Here is an 11,077-nt window from a genome sequence, read left to right on the forward strand (position 1 = left end):
ACACAAACCACATATTTTAGACATGATACATGTCATCACAAGTCACTCATTACCCCATATGCCACATTTCACCTCCCATAATTTTTTTGTTCAAGTCTTTATGATTTATATGACATGAAAATTCAACAAAGAAAATGAAGTGTTTCATTTCCACCATAATTAGTCAATTAATACATATTACATAAAACATTTGAATTATAATCAAAATTGTCTTTTAATCTCCTACACTTAAAATATAACTTAAACTAATACGTCATTTCATATTCCACAATCTTCATATATATATGAATATACCTAACCATTTTTTTCTTAAAAAAAGTTTTAGCAATGAAACAATTACTTTGTATACTATATCAAAAGTTTCAACTTATGAAAAGTATATCTTTATTTGAAAATAATTTATCCTAACAACCCGTGCATCGAACGAGTCAAAAGGCTAGTTTCAATAATGAGACATAACCATCAAACTAGTAAGTTTAGGCATAATGCAAGTTATAAGCCACATTTCAAGTAATTTGAGCAGGAAGCAAAATATTACCTGCCAAGTTTTAAACCATAAAAGTCACATGTTTGGACAGAAAGCAAAATATTAGCTACATGCATTTTAGTTTTACCACCTGAATGACTAAGTACAAAATGAAGCCATAAACATGTCCACTTAGAGTATAATTACACAATGATATAGACCATTCATGTAAAACGAGCCGTAAACAAGTCCGGTTAGAGTATAGTTACAGAACGATATCAACCATTCAGGTAAATATGAGGCTGAAAAAAGGGGGATCCATAGCTATCAACTCCACGACAGCTTTCTCATTCACTTGGACATTCTCACCACGAATAAATTTACGTAGTCCTCTCTTTATATTGCAAGAGACAATCTTGTTCCGATCATACTTTATGTGCATTGTTGCTTCATACACCCTAGTCCCATATAAGTTAACAGTGGAGAACTTTTTAAGACCCATAAAATGTTCTCGGGCGAAAGGCAATGGAATATTCTACACCAAAAAAATAAATATAAATAAAATTTAAGCCATCACAATCTTTCTGAAGGTTTAGAAGATGATGAACTTCAACTTACAATTGTGGGTTTGAAAATGTAGCTGTGAAGGAACATGAATTTGAAGAAGCGCAATGGTTCAAGAAGTGCATGGGGCTCCCCCCTTGTTATTTCGTTGTGATTACGCCATATCCTTACCCGATATGACACTTCCCCCATGTCATACATAGAAAACAGAATTTTGTCTTGGATTTGTAAGTTGTTTGAGTTCACAAACTCACTCCACCCATCACTCAAGAAGGTTTCTCTAGTCCCATCACCCCGTATAAACTGCTTCAAATGCACCTTGTATTTTTGCGTCTCGTTCACCCGTTGAAGAGTTAGCACAACATCTCCGCGGTCCTTCACCCATCTGTTCCATAGGTCTTTTACCTCACGAGCCATTCGGTTTGGAAGAGGCTGATGACAACACAGAATAAATTTCATTGGTAATTAGCATACTAACTTACTGAATTCTTGCGAGTAATAGGTTCTAGGTTTTTAAACTCATTACATTTCTTCATCGTCGTCGAGTATCAATTGTGAATTCAAATCGTGAAGCCGACATTATACTCCACCGCCTAAGCAAAGATCGTATCACCAGAGATTAAAGCAACTAGCACAGCAAAAGGGTATACACTGGACGACACAATTATATTGGACCAAACGGTAATACATCCACGTTCCCAATCATAAAATACTATTAGTTATTATATGTAATGTTCCCGTTATCTTCATTCAAGACAACAAACAGATATTGTGGTAACAGATATTGTTGTCCAGCATTTTTTTTGGCCAAAAATAAACTAGTTGTCTTATTTTGGATAGCAAACCTCACAAAACTACAATTCCTATTACATCCAATTAACAATTAACAATAATTTACAAGTCACAATCACTTTCTAAAAACAGAAAGACTAAAATTCTAATTCAGAAAAGCATCCACTCAGTACACTGACCTGTTTATTGGAATTACCAAATTGAATACCACACAAACACAATCCTTTAAATTAATTATACAATGTGAGTAAACTGAACAATAATACTTCTTCTTCTCATCATCAATGGTCACAAGAAACAATTCCATATTTTTATATAAATAAACAAACACCACGATCAATCGAAATCTCACAACCCCCAGCACTGCCTAGACGCAGAACAAAACCCTCTCACCTGCCTACATGCAGCATAAAAACCTCCCTCTAAACATAATGCCACTGCCTTCCCTTCCCAGCCATAAATTCAAATTTCTAGGTATAACTTAAACTATATTTTATAATAGTTTTGAAGAAAGATAGTAAAGAATGTATTGAATTATATTCCACCAAAAAAGTCATATCTTCAGCATCAATATCATATTTTCTAGGCATAAGTTTAGAACATAATAAGACATGAAAGAAGTAAACCAGGAACAAAATCCAAGAATCAGTCAAATGAAACTTTTTGCACAATGTAAGCAAGTTAGGGTTAGGTTATGGAGTAGTGTATACTACTTTTATACATTAATTCCCAAATGCTTGCAATTGAATTTCAGATCTCAATATCAAAAAGAGTAATCAAAAGATTTGAAGCTAAATTGTTGCAAATTGGTTAATCTCAATATGAAGATTATAAATCCCTAAATTATAAAATCAGCAGTGACTATTGATTCACGAATTTAAGCAATTGAAATTCCAAATTACAATTTCAAAAATTTATACAATTTAAACAATTCCAAAAAAAGAAAGCAAATTTGTGAAAGCAAAATGCGATTGAAATCAAACTTACCAACAATTGAGAATTTTCAGGCGATAAAAGTGCAGCCAAGTGTATCACTCGAGTTGTTAGAACTTGTAACTGAGATAGAATTATGAAATTTAAGGTTTAATACCAATATTTAGAAACTGAAATTGGTTTATGACAAAAAAGAAAGTAACATCTTACCTCAGTAGCTACTTCAAGGGAGAACGTTGACTGCGCTTCAAAGGAAATAGATGGAGAAAGATGACTCTTGAATGACCAGGACAATTTATTAGGCTCATAGATTTTTAGGGATTTTATTTGTACTTTATTTTATTTTTGTACTTTTTCTTATTTGTACCTTATTTTTATTTGTACTTACTTTTATTTGGAAAAAATTTTATTTGTACTTTTTCTTATTTGAAGAAATTTTTATTTGTACTTTACGTTGGTAACCATTTATCCATAAACTAATGTGTGGCCCGATCGATGTCCCGAGTTGCTAGTTTGCATTTGTTTAATTTTGCATATCAAATTCTATTGTTAAGATAGTAATTATTGTTGGAATTAAGTCATGTTAAAAACATTTTTTAGTTGTCAAACTTAATAATTACATAGTGCAAACAAATAATGTAATAAGACACAAAATTCGCTTACTAACCCGACCCGAAATGAACACGACTTGTTATTGACCCAACCTAAATTCAACCCAAATTGTTAATGACCTGATTTCAAATCACCTTAAATGCAATTTAGATCACCTTATTATTGTTAATCAAAGCATTTTCTCTTCCTAAATTTAAGAGTTAAATGTAGTACATATATATTTGTCGTATGGTCAAATGAGATAATTATCTTCCTAAATAATAAACTATAGTTCCCTATTATATTGCCATATATATGACAGTAAAAGGAAATAATTAACTAGACAAAAATGACAATTATCTATTTATTATAATTAGTTGAACCCGAATATGACCTAACTTGGAATTGACCCGACTTGATTGTAAACTGCAAATTATTGGCTTCAACAGTACCCGACTTGAATCCGATAATGACCCGACTTGAAAATGATCCGACCTGATTATAACCCGCAAATTATTGACTTGAACCGAACCCGACGCAAACCATGGTCCCTAATAGCCTCTGAGAGTCCAATTGGGTGGGTTGAACCGTGTAAAAACCTTTAAACGGTCAATTTCCCGTTTTACAACTTGCACTGATATGTATTCCCTAAAACCTCATTTATTTCAGTCACCGGACCCTTAAACCTTCGAAATTTCTAAAAAACCATGGATATTAGCCGCTAATTTTTTTTACATTTTTCCGCATGGAAATAACAATTGACGAAATTTTTATCATGGTCCAGGAGTTCAATTGGGTAGGTGGAACCATCCAATTTGTCTTTAAACTTAACAACCTATTTACAACTTGCACCGATTTCATTAATTTAAGTCTTCCACAAACATTTATGTGTAATTATCATATATGGTTCCAAACGACATTATATGTCCCAAACGACATTATATGACCCCGAGATGTATCCCCAAAATTATTAAAGCATTTTGACAACGGGCTCCAAAACATCCTGAATATCTTAAAAAACGTGGATATTAGCATTCAAATTTGAAATTTTATAGCATTTCGGAACGGTTATTGATCGGTTTTTCGGGTAGTTTTGCTCGGCCCTAATTAAAAATAATTTAGATATGATTATGCATTGCTCTATTTTTATAGTATTTTTTGTAAGTGACGTGCTTAGTCTTATTCTAATATTAGTTACTTTATTTTTGGGTTGCCTTTTGTTTCCATGGGCACTCAAAATTCCCATGAATTTCCTTTTGGGTATGTTGTTTGGTTGATATTAAAAAGCAAAAATGGGGGAAGCCACAATTCATGGGAATTTTCACTTCCCACAAAACATGGAAAGTTACTTACCCACCCCTCCTTTGGTCATTCACAATTCCCATGATTTATAAATTCCCACATGACAACCAAACATATTTATGTAATTCCAAGGAATTTTAATAAAGGAAGTAATTTCCCATGAATTATAATTTCCCATGGGAATTTAGCCCTTATTATTGTTTGATTGTTAAGATTTAATGAGCGAAGAGGGTAATGCCAAATTGCGGCCAATTGACAAGATTGGTAAATAAAAAAGACCTATAGCGATAATTTGGTTAACAAACTTACTAAGGCGACAGTTTTGGTAAAAAAAGCTAACAATATGCGACAATTTGGTAACAATAATAAACTCCGGTGACATTTAGACCAAAAAACTATTTTTTTCCCAACAAACTCTTCAAAAATCCAATTTTAATTTGATTTTATGTTCTTAAATTTATTTTTCCATTTAAAATTGTGAATTTACATGTCATCCCTTTTTATTTCCAACCCCTTTTTAAAAAAATTCGTTAATAAGGGGTATGAAACTTAAGTGAAAATTGATACTTAACGTTTTTTTTTCTTCAAATTGTTATTTCCGTAAAAAAGAGTTGGTAAATTAACAAGAAAAACGAAATATATTAAGCATTCGCGAGTTATTTATCGGAAATTTTTGTATTTTTGGGATAATTGTCACTTGAGATTATTTTTTCAATTCCGATTATTTTACCACATGAGATTATATTGTACTTTTGAATATCACTTTCTTTTCCTTTGCTTACGAATCAATACCCTTGTACTGTACTATATAATTTGATGAAATTACAAACAGGAAACACAAGATCATAGATGTACTGTACTATATAATTTCTTTGATGTCCTTTTGCAATTTGGTGAGTCTATGTCAGTGGAAGAGTGGAAGAGCTCTTCCCTTTACCTTACTGGAGTAAGTCAGACATCACAGACATAAAAAACAAAATTACAATAAAGCACTCTCTTTTTTTTTTCCGAAAATTATGACTATGTTTCAATAGTCTTTTCGAACATTTTATTTTTCCTTTGCATAGCTTAGTTTCCCTCCTTAAGTTGTCCTTTTTGCGTGGGGAAGGATGAGGATTTTATTACTCCGTATTGTTTTAATAACAAATACTGACATAACAAATCACTAGTACTCAACCTTTACACAACGCCATATTTAACCCCCGAACCCATATTCAACCCCAAGCACTCAACCATCATGCCTAGAGCTGCAATAACCCCTGATGTTAATTGGGCACTGCTTTTCTTAGACCCCCCTCGTACTTTAGCCCCGGAAATGGACATTTATTCAAAGCTGTTCTTATCCCGGGACTCTAATGACAACCCCTCATATATCTCCAAACGAACTATTGCAAACTTCATACTTAATCCCACAAATGTGACACCTGAGTTCTCAACCTTGAAAATGCGGTCAAAGGATCTCAGTGATGAACTCCGACCTGCCCACATACCACACATGAATGATTGTTATCCATTGCCTAAACACGCGAAACTTATCCTTGAATTCTATCTCAGGAATTATTTCACCGTTCCTTACTTTTTGCAGCATTTAATTAAACCAGAGCCCGTTATTGATCTAACTTCTCCTACATTTCAACTTGAATTCGACATTTTGTTCTTGTGCATGGCCAGCTTCTCAGACGCCATTCAAGTGGTCAATGTTCCGCGCTATCCAAGTGTTCTAATCTTAACCGTTTTAAAAGCACCAAACTCTGAGAAGCGTGCACCCCACCATTTTGTTGCATTGGATCTGGTATCATGCCCTCCATGGGTTCCCAATGTCAACAATGTGCCATTAAACACTCGCATTCTCACCTGGAATGTTCGAGGTATCACTAGGAAGTCCTTCCTTCGTAATTTCTCAATAATTTACGAAGCGATGCAGCCATCCGTGAATATATTACTTGAAACAAGGCATTTCTTAGAAAATGTCACTGAGATGATACGTCGGCTTCCACGGCACTTTAGTTTCATCACCTCCCCTGTTCGTGCATTTTCCGGCGGCGGCGCAGTCTTGTGGAAGCCACAGGATATCAAAATCAACCAGCACCCTACCTATACTGGGGCTGACGTAATCAACGTGGTGCTTCAGGTAAAGTTCAAAGTCCAATTACCATAGTAATTACTGCTATTTATCTTTATTTACCTTTTGTTATTAATTAATTAATAACATGTAATACGTTTATATTAAGAAAAATCATAGTCCATCCTGTACATGTAATCAATTTTTTTTTCCTAACCATCATAGGGCACACAACTTTCGTTGAAGAAACCAAAACTCGGAATTACTAAACCTTCATTCAAATGTTGTGGTAAGAGGTGCAATTGACTTGTTCAAGCCAAGGATTCAAACTTAACCTATGTAATTCGGCGGTGAAGCAATTGGTTTTACTTTTGTTAAATGATTAAACTTCAAACCCTAAAAGCTAAGCTAGGAGATTTATTCTGTCCGATTTTCATTTAATGAAGGAATGTTGTAGTAGTAATTAATGCAGCATATTTGTTAGAGTTGTACACCTGATCCTTTGCTATTTTTAGAAGTTATGAATTACTGCAACACACTCTGTCCAATTATTAATGCAAAGGAATCATTTTCTTACATTTTCTTACATTAATGAAATTTGTAATTGTTGTATTTATTAAACATGTACATTTTTCTGTAAATTTTTTGTTTTAAAGAATAACTAATTACAATAAATAACTTAAAAGGTGGTTTTAGTTAAAATAAAATGGGAAGTATACAGATTATTAAATGGTGTAAGTTGTCTCTAATTTAACATGAACGTACTATATACATTATATAATTTTAATTTTTACTTTTTATAAGATAGGTCTTATTTTTTTTTGAAATCACTAAATGGTGTTTATGATATAGGTTTTATCTTTGTTATATCACTATTCGGTGTTAAATCTTAAAAACAAAGGGTTAAAACTATTAGTAAACGTAAAGGGGAAAACGTAGTAATGAGTTAATTATTAAATTTAATTAGGTCCTAATAACACATTCACACATAAACATTAACACACAACATAGTAGTGATAGTACGATTTAAATACAACGTAGTTTCAAGTTCAAACAACACACACAGATCAAGTTTAAACAACACAAACTTAGCAAGTTTAGACTCAAACCATAGCACAATTCCATGAGACCATGACACACGTACTCCAAATCTCTAACAATGCACATTATTTTACGTAGATTACTACGCCTAGCAGTACAATTCTTCTAACTTCACATTGCAGCCTTCCCCAACAACATCCACCACCGTTTGCAATTGATACTAGTTCTCCTCACCATCACCATCATCGGAAACCTGTGTTGGACATTAAAAATAAAGGATTAGTAATTTAATTAAATAACATATAGACAATATTTTTTTGATCTATAGTCAGGGAGTTGAACCTCAAATGGGGTAATTGTGCCCATGATACGCTCATTGTAAGAAGGGTGTTCCCATCGTAGGATATCCATCTCCTTAGATGCCTATGGCCCCTTAAAGCCTAGGATTTTACACTTGTTAGGGTGTATTAGGATTTTAATTCCTGACTATTTGGGAGACTTTTGAATTAGAGATGATTCTATCATATACGCTTTTTTGTAAGAAACAAGTAGGAGTCGCCAATGAGTTTTAGGAAAAACCCATAAACTTCGTTCATGCCTTTCTCCCAAGTAGAGTTCAAGGGATATTTAGCATGAATCATAAGTTTACCCATGCCCAAATTGGTCTAGAAAACCAGAAATGAGTTCGGGAGCGAGGGTACTAAGATAACGTTCCCTTTAGAGGGGAATCGCGATCCTAGCCCTAGTGCGGCCTCTACTAGCTCTTCCTTTGCACAATTTCATTGCCAAACAATATATGCAACGTGATACCTAAAAACTATGTTAATTGATTTTATTTACCCACATTAATTCACATAGGAATTACATCGTAAGTTCGTTATTCTTATTTAATCAAATTTGTGAAAAGAACAATAAAATAAACAATATTTGCCTTGACTTAGGTGATCAACCAACATTTATTTTATTAAATTCTAATCTTGATTAACGAAAGAATGCTATATGAAATCAATTAATTTATTATTTTAAGGTGATCAAACAACACTAATTAATTAATTAAATTTCTTTTAAACAATAAAAATAATGGTGATTTAACTAAGTGCTCGGGAATTTACCACTTCTCTTTGCTAGATCTCCGTTTAGAACACTTATGGACTCCTTCTTGTTGGGGAACCTCCACCGTAGTAACAAAATATCGAAAAGGGTGAGTGTTTAGGACAAGATGGTTTGGATGCACAAGTTCACAAGTATTCTGCCAGCGTTTAGGTTAATTTTCTGTGTCTTTAAGCCTCGGATTAGGTCTTATTTATAGGGAATGATTAGGTTTAGGGTTTAGAGCATTTTGTCGCAGCAAGTGTCGCGCGCGGTATACGCGCGCAACTATTTTTCTTGCGCGTAGCTCTATGGTAAGATTCGATTTTCCAATATTTTAATATTCTGAATCTTACACGAGCGCATCTTTGAAAGTTGCGCGCGACTGCTGAGCGCGACTTTGTGAGATGCGCGCGATATTTTCCGCGGTAGCTTTTATTTTAACCTAGACGCTCCTAAATCCGTCATTATTGGGTTTTAAGCACGGGCTTAAGCCTAATTATGATCGGGTTTAGTTAATTTAGACCTTTTGTTGGCCTTTGTTCTTTTATCTGGGCTAGTCTTTTGTGTTTTGTGGCTTAACCAGTTATCCATAAGCATTCTTTACTTTGATACAACACGAAGGTGGTTTTATTTATCGTCATTGCACTTCCTGTCGGGACAGGAGGCTAAATGTAGATGTCTACAGTTAGCCCCCAATTTGATCGAGTCTAGAATAGACGATGATCAAAGTAGTCAAGGAAAAATTCGAGACTCATTCTGCGAAGTTCTCCAAGGTTAGAGAATCTTTCAGTACGGTTTAAGGATGTCGAAACAGTCCTTGGTTCACTAAGTGTCTGAAACAAATAGCTATTAAGGCTAGAAAGAGTTTCCCCTAGTCTTAATGCGCTAAAGAATCTAGATTGATCCTTTGCAATTGTAGAACGCTTTTACAAGTATAGGTGTTCTGGGTGATGTCAAGTCATGAGAAGAGATCGGTTTTAAAAGAATAAAAGGGGATGATTTCCTCCCAATCATGTCATTGTTGGTCTAAAGTCCCTCGATATGTCATTGAAACTTTAGCCTGACTTTAACAATGTAAAAAGAATGAAAAGGTGTTTTCGATATGCGAATCGAAAAGGGGTCTGGTATTTGAGCCGGGTCCGGTATTCGAGCCGGATGTCCACAAGATAGAAATACATGACTTAGGATTGGAGGCATATATCCAAATCCAGTGAGAGAGAAGAAAGTCAGCACTTCTCTCAGCAGTTTTGTCCACAAGATGAGTACACGTGTCTTAGGGCACGTTACTACATGGGTGCGACATCGTTCCGTCGCTCTTTATATAGGGGGTGGACGAACACCTTAACTGTCCGATAAGTTAGTAAGCTCACTAACTACCGTATTTGCTTCCCTTCACGAAGTGCCTGTTCCTGAAGGTTAGGCGCGCCCGTCGACTCGTGAGCTAACGCCTACAGTAAATAGTCTACCTTTTAGTTCCGAGAGGTAGATCTCGCAAAGCTTGGGTTGTGGTGAAATTATACGCAACATCTACGCCGTACAATTTTACGCTGCATGAAAACGCCTTCCTTTTGCTTCGTACGTGAAAAAGAATTAAACCCGGACACTTATATCGTCTGTACAGTAAAATGACAAACCTGTCTATGGGTGCTTTTACGTAAAGCACCACCACGGAACGTCTTAAGGCACGCTTACAAAAAACGTTCAAAACGTATGCTTGGGGAAGGCACAAAGCACGGTGTGCATGCAAAGAGGATGCAAAAATCTATCAAAGAAGAAAATAAACTACAAATGCAAAGCAATTTAAAAAGTATTTTGATAATTCGCGCGCTATAACGTCTAATAACGAGCGAAAACCGTGAAAAATGATCAAACAGATCAAAATCCGGATACCGGTCTTTTTAGTGACTAGTAATCGCGCGCAACTCAGTAGGTCGCGCTGGCTAGTCACGCGCATCTTTCTGAGTTGCGCTCGTGTGGCACGCGCAACTTCTGAAGTTGCGCGCGACATTCAGTTCTGCAAAAAGAAAATCGCAGAAGCGATTTTTCATTTCGCTTTCTCTCTCTTTCCTTCCTCCATTTTTGCCCCTTTCTCTCTCTATAGAGCTCGGATTTTCATGATTTTCGAAGCTAAAGGAAGCAAATTTCGTTCTTAATTCATTTTTTCCATAATCCAATGTAAGTCTTTTGCCATTTTTTGCTCTTTTTTGGCTGAATTCGAACAATATTCGTATCGT

The 11,077-nt window shown here is 34.8% G+C and overlaps 1 protein-coding gene across 1 annotated transcript; it reads right to left on the reverse strand.

Moving 5' to 3' along the window:
• Nucleotides 1-487: 487 nt before the first annotated feature.
• Nucleotides 488-3,090, reverse strand: LOC110706235. The gene is made up of 4 exons (XM_021884130.1): nucleotides 2,966-3,090; nucleotides 2,810-2,878; nucleotides 1,085-1,462; nucleotides 488-1,001 (listed from the first exon to the last, which is right to left on the reverse strand). Exons 3-4 carry the CDS (start codon nucleotides 1,445-1,447, stop codon nucleotides 753-755), a joined length of 612 nt encoding a protein of 203 aa, XP_021739822.1. The 5' UTR covers nucleotides 1,448-1,462; nucleotides 2,810-2,878; nucleotides 2,966-3,090; the 3' UTR covers nucleotides 488-752.
• Nucleotides 3,091-11,077: the final 7,987 nt, after the last annotated feature.

This window comes from Chenopodium quinoa, unplaced genomic scaffold (assembly GCF_001683475.1).
Source record: "Chenopodium quinoa cultivar QQ74 unplaced genomic scaffold, ASM168347v1, whole genome shotgun sequence".
NCBI classification, from domain to species: domain Eukaryota; kingdom Viridiplantae; phylum Streptophyta; class Magnoliopsida; order Caryophyllales; family Amaranthaceae; genus Chenopodium; species Chenopodium quinoa.

Excerpts from the sequence above, each read along its gene's own strand:
- LOC110706235 (XM_021884130.1), bottom strand. The coding sequence starts at position 1,447 with ATGGCTCGTGAGGTAAAAGACCTATGGAACAGATGGGTGAAGGACCGC. Across the intron at positions 1,002-1,084 it reads ACATTTTCAAACCCACAATT|AATATTCCATTGCCTTTCGC; the intron begins GTAAGTTGAAGT and ends TTTTTGGTGTAG.